Source organism: Mustela nivalis (genome assembly GCF_964662115.1).
Source record: "Mustela nivalis genome assembly, chromosome: 15".
NCBI lineage: Eukaryota > Metazoa > Chordata > Mammalia > Carnivora > Mustelidae > Mustela > Mustela nivalis.
This window is the reverse complement of record NC_139034.1, coordinates 3,587,157-3,613,468: the sequence shown is the minus strand read 5'-3', so window position 1 is coordinate 3,613,468 and position 26,312 is coordinate 3,587,157. Positions and strand designations below refer to the sequence as shown.

At 36.0% G+C, this 26,312-nt stretch overlaps 1 protein-coding gene across 14 annotated transcripts in view; it reads right to left on the bottom strand.

The window, feature by feature from the left end:
- The window catches only part of ZMYM2 (zinc finger MYM-type containing 2), a 115,314-nt gene that overhangs the window by 70,642 nt on the left and 18,360 nt on the right, over positions 1–26,312 (bottom strand). For 7 of the 14 annotated variants that reach the window (XR_014303623.1, XM_082701641.1, XM_082701640.1 and 4 more), the window contains exons 3-7: positions 8,892–9,395; positions 8,537–8,630; positions 3,608–3,905; positions 1,014–1,179; positions 69–281 (exon numbers count right to left, since the gene is read on the bottom strand). Coding sequence is in view for 12 of the 14 variants with exons in the window: in XM_082701641.1 (XP_082557767.1) it covers positions 69–281; positions 1,014–1,179; positions 3,608–3,905; positions 8,537–8,630; positions 8,892–9,383 (1,263 nt within the window). In the remaining 2 variants the exon portion in view is untranslated. Of the gene's footprint in view, positions 1–68; positions 282–1,013; positions 1,180–3,607; positions 3,906–8,536; positions 9,396–13,158; positions 13,355–26,312 lie in introns of those variants that run through there. The other 7 variants (XM_082701638.1, XM_082701639.1, XM_082701637.1 and 4 more) reach the window with 4 other exon arrangements.

The window sequence follows — 26,312 nt, the reverse complement described above, 5'->3', positions numbered from 1 at the left end:
AAAGGAAAACTATTACAATTTAAAACATATTCAAGAGAATGGCCAATTCTGATTGGATCATGAATTACCTGTTTGTATTCACTGACACAACTTTGACAGCAAAATCTTTTCTGCTGACCATCAATCACCAGGACATTATTTCCAGCACCTTTGCTGGGCAGGTACTCTCCACACTGTTCACAGCAATTCATTATTAAACCATTGGCCATTCTGTATCTATTAAAGCAGTGGTCACTGCACAGCTTATGAGTCATATTTTTAAAGCTAACTTCATGGCGAATCTAAAAATAAGCAAACAAACACATGAGTATCACAAGTAACTAAGTAACAAGGTACTCCAAAAGAAAAAAAGCTTCAGTGATTTTTCTGTGGAGGGTGAAGAGAAAATAAAAATATCTTTCATTTTTCTTTGAACTATTTTTATACACATAAGAAATACATGTATGGCAGAGAGGGAACCACTACTAACATCACTACAAACGTCTCTAGAAATACCTAAAGATGACAGGAAACAACACAGTTTGGATAGGGTTAGTATAAAATTCTAAAACAGATTGGAAATCTTTAGACAAATCCAAAAGGAACTAAAATTAAGTACATAATTCAAATGAGGTATATATAGCACACAGGTTTCTTTTTCTTCAAATTCAAAAACTTTAATACCATTTAATAATGTGAAGTTATCAAAAAATATTCCCTCCCTTTGCTCTCCTTCTTAAGCATTCTAGTTTGTTGTCTTTCTTTGGTAGTCAGCCTATATGTTTAAACACTATTGTTCTGTCTCTACATGTTCCAAACCTCAAGAAAAGGGTCAATTAATATTATATTTTAATATTTCCTAAATCATTCTCCCCATGGGAGAACAGGATTACATAATGGGATATTTATAAGGTAAATTTTATGTAATCACAGTTTTAAGGAAATATACACAGATGGAACAGTTTATCGTAACTATTAAATAAAGAATATTCCCATTAGTTAGAATTAAAGAGAAAAGGCACAAAAATACAAACCTCTGTTAGTTTACCACAAATTGTACATCTTGATTTATTTAGAGCTCCTTTAGTAGGATTTTGTTTGTCCTCATAGAGAGACAAACAAGATGTACTACAGAATTCCTGGAAGGATTCACTAGAATCCACTTGAGCAACAATGGTTCCTTTCATTGTAGTTATATCTCTGAAAAATAAACAGAACTTAAAGTAAAATTCCATTTTAAAAGAAATCAAATATGAGAGTACTAACTAACATTTCTAATTTCCATAAACTGAACCCTGGGAATCAAACACCATTTTTAGGTCCATTAAATCACTTTTACTATTTAAAACCTCTTGGAAATAAAATATGAACACAAAAGAAGCTAAAGTATTTTATACTATTAAATCTTTGCCAGTACTCAATTAATATTCAAATTCCTTAACAAGGCTTTCAGATACTGGAAACACTTTTTTTTTAAAAATTGTTATTTACATGGAATTTAATGTCCAGGCCTAATCTGAGGTATAAATTTATAATACCTTGTCAATTCTTTCCTACAGGTAAGTAGAAAGCTTGAAAGATCTAGGTCACAGAAATATGACATATATTTTAGAGAAGATAATTGAACTTAAGTGCACCTCCATACCCATAACCCCAAATAACCCCACTTACCATTCTACACATTCTCTACAGCTCTCCAAATGCAATTAGAAATGGTAGAAAATGGGGCACCTGAGTGGTGCAGTCAATTAAGCGTCTGCCTTTGCCTGAGGTCATGATCCCAGGGTCCTGGGATTGAGCCCCACATTCAGCTCCCTGCTTAAGCATGGAGCCTGCTTCTCCCTCTCCCACCCCTCTGCTTGCTCTCTCTCAAATAAATAAATAAAATGGTAAAAAAAAAAAAAAAAAAAAAACCACCTATTAAGCTCTCCTTTAATAAAATTCTGAATTTCAAGGTCCTATATTACAGTATGTAAAAGACTCCTACTCATATAAAGCCATCTAAAAACTAGATAACTGTTCCAATATTAAGCTTGTACAGAACATTAGCCTTTTTCAAAGTTCTAAGATCTAAAAATATCCTCACAAATGTGGGCTTCACCAAGAGATGATACAGAAAAAAAACCTATACCTGGTTTGACCATTACATTAATATACCATATCCCCCCCCCTTTTTTTAAGTAGACTCAGCATGGAGTCCAACACAGAACTTAAGCCCTGAGATCAAGACCCGAGCTGAGATCAAGAGTTGGACACTTGACCAACCAAGCCACCAGATACCCCAATATTCCACTTATTTCTAACTAGTTGAAGCCAGACCTTAAAATTGGCAGAAGAAAGAAGTGTCTCTCTTCAAGGCTATCAAAAAACTGGTACTTGGGGCACCTGGGTGGCTCAGTGGGTTAAAGCCTCTGCCTTCGGCTCAGGTCATGATCCCAGGGTCCTGGGATCGGGCCCCGCATCGGGCTCTCTGCTCAGCAGAGAGCCTGCTTCCTCCTCTCTCTCTGCCTGCCTCTCCACCTACTTGTGATCTCTGTCTGTCAAATAAATAAATAAAATCTTTAAAAAAAAAAAAAAAAAAACTGGTACTTGAATCTTAATGATTATTCTAATGATTTAATGTTCAAAACAAGCATAAAAACATAAAATCCAAAGACTTGCCAATTTAAAATAATCTTAAAAAATATGAAGACAGTACAAAATTTGACCTATTTTTATACAGAACTAAATTCTAAGTAATGCAAATAAATACATAGTCTTTTGACAAATTCAAGGAGTACAATGGAGATTACAGACAAAATTACAAAGGCCTAGTACTTAAATCAATCCCAGGGGCACCTGGGTAGCTTAGCTGGCTCGGCCTCCGACTCTTGATTTTGCCTAGGTCCGAGGTCTAAGGGATCAAGTCCCAAGTCTGGCTCCATGCTCAGTGTGGAATCTGCTTCGTATTCTCTGCTTGGGATGCGCTCACTCGCTCTCAATAAATCCGTAAATCTTTTATAAATAAATAAACAAACAAACCGACCCCAAAGCCTACCTAAATAGGAAGTCTTTTAATCATAAACCACCAGGTGGTAGAGAATCCTCCAAAGCCATCACACAGGGATGCCTGGGTGGCTCAGTTGGTTGGGCAGCTGCCTTTGACTGGGGTCATGTTCCCAGGGTCCTGGGATCAAGTCCCACACTGGGCTCCTTGCTTGACAGGAGCCTGCTTCTCCCTCTACCTGCCGCTCCCCCTACTTGAACGCTTTTCTCTCTCTCTGACAAATACATAAATAAAAATCTTCAAAGCCATCACACATTTCATTTTGGCTTTAACATTCAAACAACTAGCTTACTAATATTTCAAACACCATAGTTCACTTCTAAGACTCTTATAATCACTTCTCAGTCTTTTGGCTAAGATCAAGTCTAAGACTCTTAATTAAATTTTCCCTAAAACTATATACCACCAATATTCAATCATACGGAATTATGTTGAAGGTAAACCTTACCTACGCTTGTGATGAGCAAAGCATAACCTACAGACTTGTCAAATCACAACGTTGTATACCTGAAACTAATGTAATACCAGGTGTCAACTGTACTTCAATTAAAAAAGAAAAGAAAAAAGAAAGGTAAACCTTACTTTTTACACATAACACAAAGTTTCTTTGGAGCCGGCTTGTGAGAGAAGGAAGAAAGGCAGGTGGTAGAACAAAAGAGGTGAGCTGATCCTTTTCGTTGATAAGCTGTCTGTCCCTTCTGTAAAGGTTTTTTGCAGTTTGCACAAGTGACTTTAACTGGTTTAGTGGGTTGTTGTTGTTGTTGTTGTTGTGCAGAAGGCTGGAAAATTTGTTTAGGAAGTGAGGCCACTGGTGATAAAGAATCCACCCCTGGTTGTTTCTGATTACGAGGAAATGAAGCTGACTGAGAAATCCAGGAATCTTAAAAACAAAATGCACAAGGAATTTAAGTAATGGAACAGATATTTATACACACTGACTGATATTACATAAACAATTCTAACAGCCCATCTTCTACAAGTTTAAGAAATTAAATAGGCAGCAGTATAGCAGAGATGTAAAAACCAAAGTTCTGGAGTAAGAATGCCTGGTTGACATTTAGACTCCACCGATTAGACTGGAAAGTTACTTAACTCTGTGCCTAACTCTTCTCTAAACTGGAAATTGTAACCTCATATGAATGGTTAACATTAAATGATAATACATGCAATAAACCACAGTGACTAGCATAGAGGAAGCACTAAAAAATATTAGCCATTATTTATTAGACAGAAAGAATTAATTTACAGAATATCCCTTTAAGTAAGGAATACATACATCAACATATAAGTATAATAAAATCTTGACCACTCAGAACCTTTGACAAATTTAGTACAGGTCTGATAAAGCTTATCTCATAAAGCTCCATTGAGGGTGGAGTCCAACATGGTATTTGAACCCACAATCAAGATCAAACCCCAGAGATCGAGTTGGACACTTAACCACCTGAGCCACCCAGACACCCCTTAAAACATGTTCTTAAAAACAGGTCTTTTCATATTTAGTTCCATGAACTCCAGACCACATAATCTCAAAGAAATTAGAGTGTGACACAGAAATGACAAGCCAACTTATACTGACCAACATCATATTACTCTCTCCCTTCAAACAGTTTCAGCATCGCACAGAATTAAAAATGTGTAACAACAACTCTGGATTGCAGAGTAATTTATCTTTTCTCTCTTTATAGAAAGCTTCCTTAGTGCTTAACAGAAGTACCCACCTTACTATACTAGTTACTACTGCACAAACCTCACTACACTGACAATACCATAACCATTTTCCCTCCTGAAACTTTATAGACCACCATTCTGATTGTCTCTAGTAATTTTTTTTTCCTTTCTAGGCTCTTCCAAATTTTGAACTTCCATACATAAAAAGCTGCCCTTCTATTAAAATAAATTTTTTCCTTCCACAGGAAGTACAAATATATCTGGAGCTCAGGAAAACTTCTCTACTATCAAAACCTTAAGGAGGATGGTTTCCTGGTTCCAACCCAATCCAACAACCTAACGATTTCAAGGGGCTACGTAACACTGCTACTCAAATTTTACTTTACTCCACAATATCCCTCACCACAAAAATTGTATTTTATACAAAAAGTAAACTGAGTGCATTCTAGGATCCTGCTATCCTGTTATCCTGCTATTATGAAGGTAATGGACCAGTTATAATCAAGAGGTAAAAATATTAAAGAATACGAAGAAAATACAGTTGGCCCTTGAACAACATGGGTTTGAACTGTATGAATCCACTTATATACAGATTTTTTATGATAGTTATTTTCCTTTCCTTAGAATTTTCTTAATAACATTCTTTTCTCTACCTTAGTTTACGGTAAGAATACAGTATATAATATATATCGTACAAAGTATGTGTTGACTATTTATCATTAAAGCTTCCATTCAACAGTAGGCTACTGGCAAAACAAAACAAACAGTAGGCTACTAGTAGTTAAATTTGGGGGGAGTCAAAAGTTATACATTAATTTTCAAGTGTATGGTAAGAGATGGGGTGTTAGCACCCCTTATCCCTGCAATGTTTGAGAGTCAACTGTAGTCACTAACTAAAAATTTCACCTTATGAAGTGCCTCCAATCGAAAATTATATTTGAACATATATGCCAGAAGAAATAGCTTCTTGCAACACAATTACTGGTTCCTTAGAATTTCTTATTTTGTAGGTTTATCATTTGAATACATACTTAAAGAAACTATTTAAACTTAAGGACATCTATTAACTTGATCTATTTTTCAGCTCTTATATTTCTCCTACTTTCAAATTTTCACATCCTCCAACATCAAAATACTTTTAGGAAGACAAGTTTTGTCTAAACCCTCTATTTTATACAAAGGACATCAGGGGTAACAGTTTAATTTGCCCAAGTCACAATCAGTCTTAGAGCCAGTATAAATAGCCAAGATTTTATAACTCCCTATTACAAATAAAAGCAGCACATAAAAACAAAAGCTAATTCATAAAATAGAGGAGCAAAAGGTATATTTGTTTAGTTTTTCTGATAAGTAATATACAGTCCTTGTAGGAGTTTCAGTAAACAGAAACACAATGCTATTTTTTATTTTTAAATATTTTTAAAATAATCTCTACACCCAACAGGGGCTTGAACCCACAACACCAAGATCAAGAGTCACATGCTCAGGTGCCTGAGTGGCTCAGTTGGTTAAGCAACTGCCTTCGGCTCAGGTCACGGTCCCAGCGTCCCGGGATCGAGTCCCGCATCAGGCTCCCAGCTCCATGGGGAGTCTGCTTCTCCCTCTGACCTTCTCGCTCATGCTCTCTCTCACTGTCTCTCTCTCTCTCTCAAATAAATAAATAAAATCTTAAAAAAAAAAGAGTCACGTGCTCTACCATCTGAGCCAGCCAGGCAATCCCCCAGGAATATACTGTTACAATATGCCCCGACTCAGCAATACTCCTAAAGAAATAACATCCTAAAATACATGCATAAGAATATTCTTAAGAATTATTTACAGAGTAAAAGCTGGAACTCAGCTAAATAGAGAATAATAGCAAACATATAGACTTGATATGAACAAAAGTTCAAGATCTACTATTAGGTATTTAAAGGAATGGTAGGAGGAAAGAGTTTACAAAACTATACCTAAACTATGATCTCAGGTTAGAATTAAACATACTATTTCAATGGCGAGATTAATTATTTTCCTCTGTATACTCTAATGTTTTAAATATATTTATAATTACAATAAAGACAAAATGGCTATTTTGAAATTGATTTGAGCATTATCATTTCTCAAACTTTTATGAGAGCCAGAAGGTTACAATTAAAGAAAGTAATTATATACAGCTGATGGTATAAACTGGTAAGACCTTTCCGGAAGGCAGTAAAACAGTATTATTTCTACAACTTTAAAATGCTCATACAAACTCACACATATATCCTCCCCCAACCCAGATCTACCTACGAATATATATTTACACATAGAGGGAAAGGGTCTTGGAAGGTTGGAGAAATTTTCCAAATCAAATAATAACAAACCTATTTCTTTCAAAATCACTATAAACCAAACAGATTTTTTCTTCTACCAAAAATCTCTGGAAGGATGGGGCAGTGATATCCTTTTGCCTAGTTATTTCACTTCTAGGAATATCCTCTAAAGAAATGAGAAGTTTAAACAAAGATGTTCAACATAAACCTCTAATAGCAAAATATGAAAATATGGGAAACAGTATAAATACCAAATACAGGAATGGTATATCCATATCTACTGTGCAGCCCTTAAAACTTTTGTGTATAAATGTTAATAGTTTGAGAAAATACAATGTAAAGTGGGAAACAAACAGGAAGCAGTATTATTCACAGTCGCATTTCAACAAAGTTAAAATAAATGGAAAAAGCCTGAAAGATAACCACTCAAAGCACTGACAGTGGTAATCTTCAGTTAATAATACTACAGGGGTGGGGGGTAGGGGGCACCTGGGTGGTTCAGTGGGTTAAAGCCTCTGCCTTCGGTTCAGGTCGTGATCCCAGGGTCCTGGGATGGAGCCCTGAATCAGGCTCTCTGCTCGGCAGGGAGCCTGCTTCTTCCTCTCTCTCTCTCTCTCTGCCTGCCTCTCTGCCTACTTGTGATCTCTATCTGTCAAATAAAATAAATAAAATCTTTTAAGATAATAATAATAATAATACCGGGGATTTTTTCCCTCATTTTTTAATTACAGATTTTCCAAAAATTCTTCTATGTTAAACATTACTCTCATAAACAAAAATATAACAAGAAAAAAGGAAAAATTACTAGCATTTTATACCATCCTACGCTACCTAAGTGTAGTGTAATGATTGCGGAAAATCATTCTCCACAATTTCTAGGTCGGTAAGATTGCTAATGGGCCTAAAATGATGAGAAAGGGAGAGAGAAACAATGAAGGATATATAAGAGAGACTGACATACAAAAGTTTGGGGACAGAAGTGAAAGAGAAAGGGACATAAAGTCATCAAACCCAGAGTTCTTATAACTTCTTTTTAACGTTTTTACAGAGCAAAGCTACCTGAAGAAAAATTATACAAATAGTCAAGAAATTTACCAACCTTCAAATATTAAAAATAATAAAATGCTAATAAAAAAGTAAAATTAGATAAGTAATCAAAACTGCTTTAAAAGTAAAAACAAATCTAAATGCACCTATGATAAAATACTATATTGTTCCTTAAGTGTGCTACTTATCTCTTTTCAATATTTATACATCACTAGTAAATACTAAAAAGTTTTAAGTTGCCAAACTGTTAGACTTCAGTGGTAGTGAATGTAAGGAGTATTCATTCCAATCCCTTAAACATAGATTTCTGTGATGAACTTTCTAATGATCTGCAAAGAAATACATGGTTTTACATCTCCTATTAGCTAAAAATTTCCAACTGCTAAAAGTCAATGGAATTAACTTCTCTTACATGAATAAACCAACCAAGGTAGTATCAATTACTACCATGAAAAGAGAATCGGGCAATTTTACACATGGTAGATCACTTAATGCTTACCAGGATTATGATGAGTTGCAGATTCTCCATTCTGAAATACGTCTCCTGCCACATTCATTCTACCAGGATTAAAAGGTCCTACTCCAGTCTTGGTCTGTGAAGTTAAAGATGGGGTGTATGTTTGTATATTAACACCAAAATTACTTGACTGCAGTCCGTTAGAGACATCTCCCAAGTTGGTATTCTGCAGTGATGTTACATGTGTAATCATTAAGTTCATATCTCGCCCGTCAGTATTTTCTAATTGGCCATCATTCACAGAGCTTACACCTGTTTCTAAGGTTGTAACATTAGCAATCTGAATTTCAGAGTCTGGTTCTGTGGTGATACCACTATTACCCATTCCTGCATTTACCTTACTTCTTGAAAAACTGGAAGTGGGGAAATCCACATCATTGGTTCTGTTTTTAGTCTCAGGAGGTCTCCGTTCAATAAAATTAGAGGAATTTTTTTCTTGCCCTTGATTTGTTTCCATGTCCTCTTCATCATCAATGACAATTGTCTCACTTACACTGCCCTTCTGAGAAGCCAACTCTTTTGAGGAAGGAAGAATTTTGGAATCATTTCCTTGTAGTTCTTCATTTTTTGATGATGAAAATGTGACGGTTCTTTGATCAGTTACCACTGGTGCAGAAGGTGGGGGAGGTTGTACAGGTTCAATAAAAACAACATCATCATCATCTTCCACTGACGAGTTCTGAAATTTATTAGATCTAGCAACTAAAGGATTAGGTGGGCCACTAAATGAATTTCCTACATTGGTGAGACTAGTTGCCATGGCCGTACTCCCTAACAAAACAGGAGTCTGATCAGTCAATTCTAATCCTCCCACTGAACCTGTGTCCATGCCAAAAAAAACCTGAAAAGGAGATGGAAAAAAGAAAACAAATGTCAATATAATCCTTTGCTCTTCTAACTGAAATGATTTTTTAAAGTACTTTTTTTTTAATTCTAAATGGTAATAATTCTTATCTAATAAAGGAAAAATCTGGTATCCAATCTATGATCTCATTCACTAATCATTTTATATACTTTACACATGAACCTCCTGAATATAAAAAGAATATAATTAACCAATTTTCAGTAATGATATGCAGTAGATTTCTACCTCCACCACCTCCTTTCTACCACACTATTTAAGCTATAAACCTTAATACTGAAAACACAGATAAATCCTTCAAAATGTGTTTGAACAGGAAAATAACCAAAATCCGACAATAAAAATCCCTTCTCTAACTTTTATCCCATTTATCCACTGTATTAAATAAAATCATACAATCTAATCCCTAATTTCCCCTACCTCATCTTTTTTTTAACTCCTTTTTCTCATGTTCCCTGGCTCCCTTGTAACTATATAATTAAATCCTTCTGAGAATCCGAAATCTTTCTCAACCCTGTCCAGAAAGCTTATACCTTTATTTGTTAGGAACTATGCTGTGTGCTTTATAGCCACATATCAAGCTCAATAATGGCTCCCATAGATATCAGATCCTAATCCCTAGAATCTGTAAAGGTTACTTTATATGGGAAAAAGGTCGTTGCAGATATGATTAAGACTGAGGATTTAAAAATAGATTAGCTGGGTAGACCCTAAACGCACAAGTTTGCAAAGGGAGGTGGAAGGAGATTACAGGTATAAGAGAAGGCAGTGTAACCACAGAGACAGATTGGAGATCAGAGACTGAAGTAACGCAGCCAAGAAATATTGGCAGTCATCAGAATGTAGAAGAGTCAAGGAATGGATTCTCTCCTAGAGCCTCCAGAGGAAGGATGGCCCTACTGACACCTTGATTTGAGCCCCGTTATCACTGACTTTCAACTTCAGATCTCCAGATTCATAAGAAAAAAGTTTGTTGTTTTAAGCCACCAAACTTACGGTTATTCGTTAAAATGGCCATAGGAAATTTATACATTCCACTTCTTAGTTACATTTTCAAAACAACCCTTGATATAGTTATAATTTTTGTCCCATTTTAATGAGTAAGAAATAACAGCTTAGAGATGCTAACTAACCTGCCCAAGTCACATACTATTCATGCCCAGGTCTTTCTAACTCAATAGTCCAAACTCTTCATTACTCTACTATAATTCAACCAATATTTTTTGAGCACCTAATATATATGCAGGACTGTGCTAAAGCCAAAGAGACAGCAGAGAGTTAACAGTGAAGAGCCAGAAAAGAAATTAAGTTCTTGAGCAGATGGATAGGATGAGGTCATGGACACTGGTGGTAGAAGAACTAATCCTGAACACGAGTCAGAGAATTTCAGAGGGAAAAAAAACAGGGAAGAAAAAGAAAAAGGAAAAAAAAAAACAAAAAAAAAAAACCAGAAGGGGACAAAATGAAGGGTGGGTAGGTTACTCTGTAGATGGAGTGGGTTGGAATTTGACGTGGTTGATACATGGCAGCCTAATTTTCAGAGTTAAGTCATCTGAAAAGGTGAGGGACACAGTGGTTGTACAAGTCTTAAAGACTGGTTTAAGAGGTCCCAAGGCCAACTCTTAAATCTTTTTGTAATCCTCTTTCTCTAAGAAAGCCACTTAGCCCAGTTTTAAAAAATAAAACAAAAACAAAGAAGGCTGATTTAAGAACATTTACTACTTCATATATATTGCTATTTGCTTATTTTGCTATAAGGAGTGTCTGGGACAATAAAGATGATACTAATATACATAATATACATAAATACCACTTTGGCAGGTGACAGAGAAATTGTTCATTGTATATTTTGCTGTATTTTAACTTCAGAACATAATTTATCACTTGTTTTTAAAACAAAAACTTGTTTATTTTATTTTTAATTAGAGTTTTTATAAAAACAAAGTGGTAACAGAGTGATCAGAGAAGACCTTTTTGAGCAGGTGACATTTACAATGAAATTTGGAACAACGATGAAGATCCAATTGTGGGAAAATGTAGAAAAGGCATTCCAGATCCTGCAAAAGCCTGAGGGAATGAAGTTGGTAAATTCAAGCAACAGAATAAAGATCAATGTTGCTAAACAAGTTGGTAGGGAAGAATTATATAGGAGATATAGAAACATGCACAGAACAACCCACCAAGGCCAACAAGTTAATTCATTAACTGCACTCAATAAAGATTTACAAAGCACCTAATCCAGTATGTACAAGACACTGATAAGGACACACCTGAGAGAGAAATTAAAAAAAAAAAAAAAAAAAATCAATAAACAAAACAAGTAAACATCCCTGAAAAATTAGCAATCATGAATTTTAAATGCCAACTCTGGATTTTACTGTAAAAGGAAATATTGTAGAGTCCTCACTAAAAGGTTAACATGGCTTATATTTTTAATATATTGTTTGGGCTGCTATTTGGGAAACAGATTATAAGGCAGGACTAAAAGCAAAGAATACCTGAAACAAAGGTGATGACAGGAGATGGAAAAAAGTGAACAGGTTAGGGATTTTTCAAAAGTTGATCTTACTAACATGAAAAGGTTAGTAAGATTACTCTTGACTAGAAAAAAAAGTCACAGAACACAGAATTATTATTACTACAACGTTCCACATTCTCCAAAAACCTATATACACGCATACGCACACTACGTTTTTCCTGAAGTATATATACTTTTATGTAAAATCATTTAAAAAAAAAAAAAAAAAACCTCTGAAAGGATCAGATTATACTGATACACATAGATTATGAGGAGGAACAGGGAGTCTGAGTAGGAGAGGTGATCAACAAGCTGCACTTTAGGTTCAACATTAATCTAAAAAGGATTTCAGGAAGCTAAGAACCTGAAAGAATAATGGGAAAAACAGAAGTCAACAACAGAAGACAATATAAAATTGATAAAGCATTAGTTAAAGAGCGCCAGATTATCACTCTCCAGAAACAAAAAAGAGAATAAGCACTTTTCAGACATTAAAAAGGGGTATAACAACTATATTATGAAAACACCAGATAGACTATAACTAATCTGCTCTTCTCACTGAATGTCTAGAACCTAAAATAGGACCTAGGCACAGAATATATACTCAGTTCCCCCTTGTGGAAGGGCCAGAAGGCAAAAATCCGTATGTTCATTTTGACTACCAGAGTTACTTTTTTTTTTTTTACCAAAGTTATTTTTAAGTAACATAATTATATAATTACAATCTAGTCCTTTATTTTATATATATAATCTAGTCCTTTATTTTATATATACTATTCTCTGACTTTAAGTTTAGTTTCCAGAGAGCACCAAATCCTATTCAACCAACATAGTAATGAAAATGAAATATTTTCAATAACAAATAGTATTTTATAGGAACCTTATTGTATTTTCACTTAACTGTGATAAAACCTCACTGAATTAAGTAAAACAGATGTTGACTTTTCTATAATAAAATCATAGCTCAGACACAGTAAAACCGCTCAATTCTAAAACCAGTCTCCAAATCATTACTCTAAGAGCAAGAACTGTGTCTCTGTCAGTATGAAAGACATGTTAATACCAGGAAATGGCAGAAGATACATTTATATGTACTTTAAAGAAACTAGATTAATTCTATTTAAAAGTTTAAGGGGTGATGACTTTGATTTAATCAAAGATCTACAAATTACCATTCCATACTCTAAGACACTTTAAATATTTTCCAAAATTAAAGTATACACACCAGGGGCACCTGGGTGGCTCAGCTGGTTAAGCACCCAGCTCTTGATTTCCACTAAGTTCAGGATCTCGCTGCTGTAGGATGGAGCTCCCAGTTGGGTTCTGTACTTAGTGGAGAAGTCTGCATCTCTCCTTCTTTCTGTCCCCCTCTGCCCCTCTACATACTTGTGTGTGCTCTCTTTCTCTAAAATAAATAAATCTTTAAAAATAATAATAATAAAATATATACACTATTACTCTAAAACAGCTCCTCATGAAGACTTCTTCATGGTAAAACAGTAAATATGCTAGTGGAAACACTCATATAAAGCCTTCACATAATTTAAAGTAAACATAAAAAAAAAAAGTTTAACATTACCACTACAGAAAGTATCAAAAGTTAAATTATGCTGAGTAACAGTGATTCAAAATTTTATAACTCAAATAATGTTTTAAAAAATAAAAAGAGTATCCAACCAGTAATAATTAACATTTGTCTGATGCTTGTTTTAAGTTGAATAGTCATGCGAGTTAAACACGAAAGCAGGGGCGCCTGGGTGGCTCAGTGAGTTAGGCCTTCGGCTCAAGTCATGGTCTTGGGGTCCTGGGATCAAGTCCCGCATCTGACTCTCTGCTCAGCGGGAGGCCTGCTTCCCTCTCTCTCTCTCTGCCTGCCTCTCAGTCTACTTGTGATCTCTCTCTGTTAAATAAATAAACAAAATCTTTTTTTAAAAAATAATAAATAAATAACACGAAAGCAAATCCATGAAGGAAATCACTTTTGTGTTTTTCTACACCCATTTAAAAACAAGGGGCACGTGGCTGGCTCAGTCGATTCAGCATGTGACTCTTCATCTCAAGGTAGTGAGTTCGAGCCCCACATTAGCCCTAGAGTTTATTTTAAAAATCATCATCATCATCATCACCATCATCTTCAAAGCTAAGCTGTCCACGACCACAGCCAATAAGTTGGATATCAGGACTTGAATATTCATACTGATATGGAATACATAATTAAGTACTGAACAATAAAATAATACAGCACGGCTCGTTTAGTAAAAGAATTCAATACAGGTGCCTGGGCGGCTCAGTCATCAAGCATCTGCCTTCAGCTCAGGTCACGATCCCAGGTTCCTGGGATCGAGCCCTGCATCACTTCTCCCTCTCCCACTCCCTCCACTGTGTTCCCTCTCTGTCAAATAAATCTTAAAAAAAAAAAAAAAAAATCAACAAAACAATAACCAAATCAATACTCAAACTACACAAGTATCAAAGAAATGAAGTTGAAGTATCCTTATCAACATAACAATTTTCAGAGGAATAAGGAAGGCAAATACACAGATATTATGAAATGCACAGGCTTCTAATGCATGAGTTCTCTGGATCCTTTCTATGGTTTTAGTACATCTAAAATAGAAGACAACAATTTCTAAGACAGAAAAGGTGGAACTGACTTCATAATACCCTCTGGTGGCAGACTGCTAGGTATCAATCAGAAGAAAACAGTCAAGCTCAAAATAGGACTTTACCAGTTAGCTCTCTGCAGTAATCAACTTCTCAAAACAGAGTACTACTCAACTATAATAACTATTTTCAAATCCTATAGTATTTGGCCACTTCTAAATGTCATTGAGAATATGTTTCGATCAACACTCAATTTACTCCACTTATGTGATTACAAGTTGACCTAATTAAATGTGACTAAAAGTTGACCACTTCTACATTATATTAAAATCTATTCCATTTAGGCACTTTTCTGTATCAAGTCCATTCTAATTAGCTATTTCACACTGAGCAAATTCCTTTACTTCTCTGACCTTCAATTTTCTCTAGAGTAAATGGTATAAAAATAGTTCCTAGGATTTTTCTTAGAATTCAAAAGATAATCAGATGGGAAAATCAATTAGCACACTGTTCACTCCTAAACAATTACAAGGCAATTTTGGCCTATACACAAGATTTCAGTAAGTTTCTAATACTGATATTCCATTGATACTCCATCAATGTCACAGACTGAATGTTTGTGTCCCCCCACCCACCCAATTTATAAGTTGAGATGGTATTAGGAGGGAAAGCCTTTGAGAGGTGATTAGGTCACAAAGGTAGAGACTTCATAAATGGGATTAGTGACCTTTCTATTAAAAAAATACCCCAGAGGGCGCCTGGGTGGCTCAATTGGTTAAGACATTGCCATTGGCTCAGGTCATGATCCTAGAAGTCTCAGGATAGAGTCCTGCCTATGGGGTCCCTGTTCTGTAGGGAGTCTGCTTCTTCTTCTTACTCTCCCCACACCACCCCCACATGCTCTCTCTCTCAAATTAATAAATAAAATCTTTAAAAAAAAAAAAAAAAAAACCACCCCAGAGGGCTCCCTTCCCTCTTCCATCTATGAGGACACAGTGAGAAGATAGTGATCCATCTAGGAACCCAGGAAGCTATCCCAGACCAGACAGCAAATCTGCCAGAGCCTTGATCTTAAGACTTCCCAGGCTTTAGAACCATGAGAAATAAATGTTTGCTGTCTTTGGTCATTCAGTATAGCAGCCCAAATGAACTAAGATGTTCAATATAAATCATGAATGCTTTACAGTTTTATTTGTTCTTTACTTTGATCCAAAAAGAACCAATTAATAATACTTAATGTTCTCATGGAAAAAAAAAAAGAAAATGTGGTAGTTAAAATATAAATGTTAACATTCCTAGTAATAAAGTTATGAGCACTTGCTGAAAAAAGCTTATAAATATTCAGAGAAAATCACAAAGAAAGCATTTCAGGGACACCTGGGTGGCTCAGTCAGTTAAGCATCTGCCTTCATTCAGCTCAGATCATAATCCATGGTCCTGGGATCGAGTCCCATATGGAGTCTTGCTCAACAGGGAAACTGCTTTTTCCTTCTGCCTGTTCTGCTGCCACTCCCCCTGCTTATACTCTCTCTGTGACAAATGAAACGCTTAAAAAAAAAAAAAAGTAAAGAAAGCAAGCAAGCATTTCAAAGTGATTCAAGAAAAATTATCATTTTCTCACTGGTAAGTCTATCTAAGAGCTTTCTAGGTACCATTAAGTGTTAAAAAGAAAGCTAATGTGAATTCTTCTCTACAGTAACACTTAGTTAATATGTGATCATGTGTACTTTGAAAAGTTCCGAGTCAAATTGGCAAATTTTAAATTTTAAGAATAAAAATTCTTGGGATGCCTAGTTGGCTCAGTCAGTCAAGTTTCTGCCTTCAGCTCAGGTCATGATCCAGAGGTCCTTGGATCAAACCGCACCCAGCAGGGAGCCTGCTTCTCCCTCTTCTGCTGCTCTCCCTGCTTGTGCTCTCTGGCTCTGCCAAATAAATGAAATCTTTGGAAAAAAAAAAAAAAAAAAGAGGGAATAAAAATTCTTAATGAAATAGGAATAAGGGCACCTGGGTGGCTTAGTCCATGAAAAGCCAACTCGATTATGGCTCAGGTTTCATGATATTGAGTGTCATGTCAGGCTCCACGCACAGCATAGAGTCTGCTTCAGATTAAACCCCTCCCCGCCCCCAACCCGCATGACATACACCTGCACACACATGTTCTCTAATAAATAAATCTTCAAAAAAAAAATAGGAATAGATGTATTTATAAATACATCTATAAAATACCAACCAAGGGATGTCACCAAATTTAATGTGAAATATTAAAAGCATTATTATTAGAGTTAAAATAAGATAAAGATATTCTTTATTATTACCACATAGCACTGTTCCATAAGTATCAGCCAATACAATTTTAAGAAGAAAAAAAGGAGATATAGAAATCTGAGAGGAGAGGTGCCTACATTACACAGTTGGTTAAATGTCAAACTCTTGATTTAGGCTCAGCCTCAGGTCTGGGTCTCAGGGTGATGAGACAGAGCCCCACACTGGTCTCCATGCTTAGTGGGGAGTTTGCCTGAGATTCTCTCTCCCCCTCTCCCTGACCCTCCCACTCGTGCACTCTCAAATAAATAAATAAATCTGAAAAAAAATTTCTGAAGGAAAAATTATGACTATATGCAAATTAGGTTAATTTTTACCTCAAAGACCAAAAATATTTACATGAAAAATTACTGCAGTGAGATAACTTAATCACTAGATACAAAGATAATATGTAGAATATTAAATTAATTGTATGAGGAGTGCCTGGGTGACTCACTTGGTTGATTGAGCTTCCAACTCTTGATTTTAACTCAGGTTGTGATCTCAGGGTCATGAGATCAAGCCCAGGGTCAGGCTCCACTCCCAGTGAGGAGTCTCTTTCTTTCCCTCTGCCCCAACCCCTGCTCACACGCTCACTTTCTCTTTCCCCCCCTCTCTAAAATAAATAAATAAATAAATAAATAGATCTCTAAAAAAATTTAACTGGATGGTCCATTGGAGACAGATACAAAACTCTGCTTCCATCCAAAAACCAACTAAATACAGAGATTTAAAAAAAAAAAAAAAAGGCAAACCTACAAAGACAAGAACAATACAGGAGAATTCAACAGCATCAGAAATGTTAGAAAGAAAAGAAGAGCATGGATTCGTTGCAACTCACTTATAAGACCTCAAAAAGGTAAAACTTGAAATACCTAGTAAAGAAAGTTTTGAAATGACTGGATTACAACTGAAGTTAAAACCTGTAGTCAACACTCACTTGTCAAAAGCAAAAAGTACCCAAATCAGCACAACATTTCAGAAGAACAAGGCAACTGGTCCTACGAAGAAGATAGCAGAGTTGGAAGTTCTAGATATGGATCCCTCCAAACAAGTTAACCATTGTGCTGGACGGACTCACTGGAACTTTAGATCCCTGGAACCTTAACGAACACTAGTAACAACCAGAGGAGTGCTTCATGAAGAAGTTACTAAACATTCATAAGTGAGCAGAATACATGAACTAGCAATCATTCCCCATTCCTCACTCCCAACTTAGCTATGGGGATAGCATCCTACATTCCTGGAAAGTCTGGATGGTCAGAGGATTTGCAGTGAGGAACATCTAAGAACTTTGGAATTGTATTTAGGGTGGTCTGAAGCAGATGCTTCTCTTGGTTTCAGCCTCTGGGCAGTTAACAGCTTTCCCAGCAGCATCTATCAGATTTAATGAGACACAAGTCTTTATTTTGGATGGTTTTTTTTTTTTTTTTTCACCCAAACACTTAAGAAAATTTTTGTCAGGTCACTAGCTCACCATAGGAATAACGAAACAGATCTTCAAAACACACAAAGAAACAGGAAAGTAGGTCCTAATCGCAGAAATAGAAGAATTTTACAGAAGCCATTCCTGGGAAATCCCAAATTTTGAATTTTACAGAAACCATTCCTGGGAAATCCCAAATTTTGAAATAACTAGTCAAGACATTGAATCAACTATCTTAAATATGCTCAGTGAGCTAAAAGAAAGCACTGACAGAACTAAAGAAAATCAGAAAACAAGGCATAATCAAAATGAAAATACCAACACACACAAATTATAAAAAAGTAAACAAAAATTCTGAAGATGAAAAATACAATGACAAAAAAAATTCACTACAGAGGATCAACACAGATTTGGACAGGTAGAAGAATCAATAATCTGGTAGACAGAGTAATTGAAAAAACCCAACATGAGGAACAGGGGGAAAAAAAAGGCAAGAAAAATGAAGACAGTCAAAAGGATCTATAAAACATAACCAAACATACCAACATATATGTATCATAAAGAGAACAAAAAGGACAGGAATAATGATGTAAGAAATAATGACTGAAAACTTCCTAAATACAATACACATCCAACAAGCTTAACAAACTCCAAGTCAGATAAACTCAAAGATATCCACAAGACACATAATGGCTAACAAAGATTGAGAATTTTAAGAGAGAAATCATCATGTATGATAAATGCTCAAAATAACATTTAGATTACCAGCTTATTTCTCATTAGAAACCATGGAAGCCAGAAACTAGTGAGATGACAATTAAAGTGATCAATAACAAAAAATGTCAACTAAGAATTCTATGTCCAGCAAAAAATTCCTCAAAAATTTAAGGAGAAACTGGGGCGCCTGGGTGGTTCAGTGGGTTAAAGCCTCTGCCTTCGGCTCAGGTCATGATCTCAGGGTCCTGGGATCGAGCCCCGCATCGGGCTCTCTCCTCAGCGGGGAGCCTGCTTCCTCCTCTCTCTCTCTCTCTCTCTCTCTCTGCCTACTTGTGATCTCTGTCAAATAAATAAATCAAATCTTTAAAAAAAAAATTGAGAAACTAAGACATTTCTAGAGCAACAAAAGTAGAGGGAGTTCATACATGCATGAAATGCTATCCTTCAGACAATAGAAAAACACATTACAGAGTAAATTGAACCCATAAAAAATGAAGAACATAAGTAAAATTACCTATAGTAAAATTACCTATATAAATCAATAGAAAGCCAGTATTACTGTACTTTTAGTTTATAATTACTTTTTTCTCTATGATTTACAAGACAAATAGATAAAACAACAATTACCAGTATATGTTAATAAATACACATATAAAGATATAATCTGAGAAAAATAAGGGGGAGAACAGAAATATCTAATAGTTGAGTGCATAGTGCTGAAACTAAGCTGGTATTATTTCCAGTAAGTTGTAAATTTAAAATGATTCTAGGGGTGCCTGGGTGGCTCAGTGGGTTAAAGCCTCTGCCTCCGGCTCAGGTCATGATCTCAGGGTCCTGGGATCAAGCCCCGCATCAAGCTCTCCGCTCAGCGGGGAGCCTTCTTCCCTCCCCTTCTCTCTCTGCCTGCCTCTCTGCTTACTTGTGATCTCTCTCTCTCTGTCAAATAAATAAATAAAATCTTTAAAAAATAATTATAAAATAAAATTATTCTAATCGGCAAGGTAACCCCTGAAAAAAAAAACATTTTAAATTACACAGTTAAGGGGATCAAAAGGGTACACTAGAATAAAGTTAATCAAATACAAAAGAAGACAGTAAAGAAGAAATGGCGGGGGGGGGGGGGGGAGGGGAGAACGGGACGTAAGACGTACAGAAAACAAACAGCAAAATGGCAGAGGTGAATCCTTCCTTATTCATAATTATTTTAAATGTAAATAGGTTAAAATTATATTACAAAACAAAGACTGGCAGATTAGATTAAAATAAAACAGGATCTATGCATATGCTGTGTGGAAGAGACTCATTTTAGACACCAAGACACAAAGAGACTGAAAGTAGATAAATAGAAAAGACACTCTGCGCAAACAGTAACCAGAGAACTCAATACAGTAGATACTCAGGATCAGTAAGACAGTCAGTAGATAGTATCAGCAGATATTGAGAAAGCAGGATCTCGGACAAAATAAACATTAAGTCAAAAAAGGTTATGAGATAAAGGAAGCCACTATATACTGATAAAAGTACAACCTATCAGGAAGATATAAAAATAATATATATCTATCTAAAAAAGAGTGACCAAAATATATGAAGGAAAAACTGCCAAAATTAAAAATAATAGAAATAAAAACAGAAAATCAGAAAGTTAGAAATTAAACACAAACAATAAAATAAAATACAAATAAAACTATAATGAGCAAGGAAATTAAATCAGTCATCAAAAATCTCCCAACAAAGAAATGTCCAGGAACAGATGGCTTCACTGATAAATTCTACCAAACATTTGATGAAGAATTAACATTGATCCTTCTCAAAATGGTCCCCCAAAACTGAAGAGAACACTTCCAAATTCATTCTACAAGGCCAGCATCACTCTGATACCAAATCCAGACAAAGACATTACAAGAAAACTACAGGCCAACATTCCTTATGAATACAGACATAGAACTCAACAAAACAGTAGCAAATCAAAACCAGGAACATATTAAAAATAATATATATCATGACTATGTGGGACTTACCCAGAACGCAAGGTTAATTCAACTTAAGGAAATTTCTGCCACATGATAAAAGCCATTTATAGAAAAAACCATAGTTAGCATCCCACTCAATGGTAAAAGATGTTAACGCTTTTCTTCTAAGATTAGAACAAATGGACAAATGCCTACTTTCATTATTTTAATTCAACATAGTATAGGAAGTTCTGGCCAGAGCAATTAGGCAAGAAATAAAAGGCATTCAAAGAGGAAAAGGAAAAAGAATCATTTCTGCAGCTGACATAATTTTTTTTGTTTTTTCCCTTTTTTTTAAGGGGCAATGGTGGGTGAGAGGGAGAAGAAGAAAGAGAATCTTAAGAATCTACAGTGGATGTGGAGCCCGACCTGGGGATCAATCTCACAACCCTGAGGTCATGACTTGAACCAAAATCAAGAGTCAGATGTCTAACCAACTGAGGCATCCAGGCAGCCTGACATGACCTTATAGTGGAAAACTTAAGCAAAGTTTCAGAACACAAAATCAACATGAAAAGTAAGTTGCAGGGGCTCCTGGGTGGTTCAGTGGGTTAAAGCCTCTGCCTTCGGCTCAAGTCATGATCCCAGGTTCCTGGGATCGAGCCCCGCATCGGGCTGTCTGCTCCACAGGGAGCCTGCTTCCTCTTCTCTCTCTCTCTGCCTGCCTCTCTGCCTACTTGTGATCTCTGTCAAATAAATTTAAAAAATCCTTTAAAAAAAAAAAAAAAAAGGAAAAGCAAGTTGCATTTCTACATACTAACATGAATAACCCAAAAAGGAAATTAAGAAAACAATTCAATTTATAGTAACATCAAAAAGAATAAAATAGGGGCGCCTGGGTGGCTCAGTGGGTTAAGCCGCTGCCTTCAGCTCAGGTCATGATCTCAGAGTCCTGGGATGGAGTCCCGCATCGGGCTCTCTGCTCAGCAGGGAGCCTGCTTCCTTCTCTCTCTCTCTGTCTGCCTCTCAGTGTACTTGTAATTTCTCTCTGTCAAATAAATAAAATCTTAAAAAAAAAAAAGAATAAAATTCATAGAAATAAATTTCACAGAAGAGACTGAAAGACTTGTATTATGAAATCTACAAATCACTGCTGAATTAAAACTAAAGACACAAATAAGTAAGATGTCTCAAGTTCTTGGACTGGAAGATTAACATTAAGATGACAATACTGGGCGCCTGGTGGCTCAGTGGGCTAAGCCGCTGCCTTCAGCTCAGGTCATGATCTCAGGGTCCTGGGATCGAGTCCCACATCGGGCTCTTTGCTCAGCAGGGAGCCTGCTTCCTCCTCTCTCTGCCTGCCTCTCTGCCTACTTGTGATCTCTCTCTCTGTCAAATAAATAAATAAAATCTTTAAAAAAAAAAAATGACAATACTGCGGGGCGCCTGGGTGGCTCAGTGGGTTAAGCCTTCATCTCAGGGTCCTGGGATCCAGCCCCACATTGGCCTCTCTGCTTAGCAGGGAGCCTGCTTCCCCCTCTCTCTCTGCATGCCTCTCTGCCTACTTGTAATCTCTCTGTCAAATAAATAAATAAAATCTTTTTTTAAAAAAATGACAATACTATATCTGAAGCAATCTACAGATTTAATGCAATCCCTATCTTTGATCCACATGGATTTCAAGGGATGAGAATCTTGAGAAAGAAAAACAAAACTAGAGGGGTCTCATACTACCAGATTTCAGAACTAACTATAAAGCTACAGTACATTAAAACAGCTTAGTGCTGACATAAAGACAAATATACAGACCAATGGCATAGAATAGAGAGCTCAGAAAGAAATCTCCAGATATTCCAGATATTTGGTCCAATGATTTGACAAGGATGCCAAGACCATTCAATGATAAAGGATAGTTTAAAAAAAAAAAAAAAAAGGAAAAGAAAAACACACACACAAAAAAACAAACAAAAAAGACAGACAGACTAGAACCCTTACCTTATACCACATATAAAAATTAACTCAAAATGGATCAAATACCTATATTTAAAGAACTAAAACTATAGAACTCTTTTTTTTTAAGATTTTATTTATTATTTATTTGACAGAGATTACAAGTACACAGAGAGAAAGGCAGAGAGGAAGGGAAGCAGGCTCCCTGCTGAGCAGAGAGCTTTATGCAGGGCTCTATCCCAGGACCCTGTGATCATGACCTGAGCCGAAGGCAGAGGCTTTAACCCACTGAGCCACCCAGGTGCCCCAACTACAGACCTCTTAAAACAGAGGGAAAGGTTCATGACTTTGGATTTGTCAATGATTTCCTGGATATAAAACATTAAAAACACAAGCAATAAGAGAAAAACTAGACAAAATGGACTTCATCAAAATTAAAAACGTTTGTGCTGAAAGAAAAATACTGACATTCAAGATTACTCTACCCAGCAAAGTTTTCCATCAGGACTGAAGGAAATAAAGAATTTTCCAAACAGTGGCACCTGGGTGGCTCACTTGGTCAAGCATCTGCCTTTCGCTCAGGTCATGATCCCAGGGTCCCAGGACAAAGCAAGAATTTTCCAAATAAACAAAAGCTGATGGAGTTCATCATCACTAGCCTGACCTTAAGGAAACATAAGAGAGTTCTCAAGCAAAAACAAAAGGACACTAAATTATAACAGGAAAACATACAAAAATATAAAATTCACTGGTGAAGCTGAAAAAAAATTTAGAATTTTTGTGCAAAAAACACCATCTAGAGAATAAAAACACAACTCACAGAATGGGAGAAAATATTTATATCCAGAAAGTATTAAGAATTCATAGAACTCAACAAAAATAATTTTTTAAATGGGCAAAAGAATAAGTGGAGACATTCCCCACCCCCAAAGAAAATGTACAAACAACTGATACGTGCATGAAAAGATGCTCAAAAGCATTAGTTAGGGAAATGCAAATCAAAACCAAAAGATATCACCTCACATCCATAAGGATGGCTACTATCAAAATAAACCATATGATACTTCTAGGTACATACCTAAAAGAAATGAAAGCAGTATCTCCAAGAGATATTTGCACATTTACATTCCTAGCGATATGATTCAAAAATAGCCAAGAACTGGCAACCAAAAGTCCATGGGCAGATGATTATCAATAAATAAAATGTGATAGAAACATACAATGGATTATTATTCAGCCTTAAAAAGAAAGGAAAACATATTACATGCTACAACGTGAATGAATCTTGAGGACGTTATACTAACTGAGAAAAGGTAAATAATGTATGATCACACTTACAAGAAGCATCTAAAGTCAATTCACACAAACACAAAGTAGGTGAGTGGTGACACCCACCACCAAAACAGAGTTTCAGTTTTTCAAGATGAAAAAGGTTGGGGAATTTGCTGCACTACAACATGAATATACTTAACACTACAGAGCTATATACTTAAAAATGGTTATGATAATAAATTTCAGCATGTGATTTTGTAATAAAAAAATTTTTTAAAAGGAAGAAAGCCACATGACAACCACTGCACTGCAATTAGGATGGATTTCTTTTTATAAAAAATAACATTTTTATTTTTATTTTATTTTTTATTACATTTATATTTTATTTTTATATTTATTTTATTTATTTGTATTTTTATAAAAAATAAGTTATTTAAAAAGAAATAACTGAGCCTGGGTGGCTCAGTTAAGTGTCTGCCTTCAGCTCAGGTCATGATCCCAGGACCTGGGATAGAGCTCTTATGCTTATGCTCTCTCCGTCAAATAAGTAAAATCTAAAAAAATAAGAATAACAAGATGAATATATACAAAAACCAGAACACTCTGAAAGAAAAAATTTGAACACTTCTGCACCACTGCTCAGAGCCATGGAAATGGGGTACAGCCACTATGGAAAATAATTTGGGGGTTCCTCAAAAAGTTATACATAGAATGAACAAATGATCAGTCAATTCCACTTCCTGGCAGATATCTAAAAAAAAATGAGCGCTGGGATGTTCATATGAATACCTATGAACCAATGTTCACACCAGCATTATTCACAATGGTCAAAAGGTACAAATAGCCCAAAAGTCTATCAACAAATCAATGAGACAAGCAAGATGTAAATACAAGAGATTATTCAGCCCTCAAGAAAAAAAAAGCCTGATACGTGCTACAACATAGAAAACCTTAAAATCTTGAAAACATTACGTTAAGTAAACGAATTTAGACACAAAAGGACAAAATTTTTCTGGTTCTACTTATTTGAGGTACCTAGAATACGTAAACAAAAAGAGACTAAAGGTAGAACAGAAGTGACCAGGAGCTGGAGGAAAGGAGTACTGGGCACTATTGTTTAGTAAGTATAGGGATTCTGTTTGGATGATGAGAAAGTTCTAGAAATGGATAATGGCGATTTAAAAAAAAAAAAATTGTGAATATACTTAATGCCAATGAACAATACACATAAAATTAGGAAAAAATGGGGATGCCTGGGTGGCTCAGTCAGTTGAGCGTCTGCCTTCAGCTCGGGTCGTGATCCCGGGGTCCTGGGATCAGGCCCTGAATTTCCTACTTGGTGGGAGCCTGCTTCTCCCTCTCCTCCCTGCTTGTACTCTCTCTCACTATCTCTGTCACTATCAGCCTCTCTCTCTCAAATAAATAAATAAAATCTTTTTAAAAATGGGAAAATATGGAAAATTTTACATTAGTGTATTTTACCAGATATTTATATGGGGGGGGAGAACAAAAATAAACACAATGATGAATTACCAAGAAAATATTTGCAACACACATGGGGGGGTGGAATCAAGGCAGAGGTCCTATAGTCAGAACGATAAACAAACCATCAAAGAATAAAGGCCAGGGGGATGGACCTGAGCGGCTCTGTAGGTTAAGCCTCTGCTTTCACCTCAGGTCATGAACTCAGGGTCATGAACTCAGGGTCCTGGGATCCAGCCCCGCGTGGCTCTCTGCTCAGCAGGGAGCCTGCTTCCTCCTCTTTATCTCTGCCTGCCTCTGCCTAGTTGTGATCTCTGTCTCTGTCAAATAAATAAATAAAATCTTTAAAAAATAAATAAATAAATAAAATAAAGGCCCCACGCCCCCAAAAAAGAGTTTACTAGAAAAGTACAAACGGCTCTTAGAATTATGAACTATGGGGGCGCCTGGGTGGCTCAGTGGTTAAGCTGCTGCCTTCGGCTCAGGTCATGATCTCAGGGTCCTGGGATCGAGTCCCGCTTCGGGCTCTCTGCTCAACAGGGAGCCTGCTTCCTCCTCTCTCTCTCTGCCTGCCTCTCTACCTACTTGTGATTTCTCTCTGTCAAATAAATAAATAAAATCTTAAAAAAAAAAAAAAAGAATTATGAACTATGAAGAAATGTAAATTTAAATTCTAA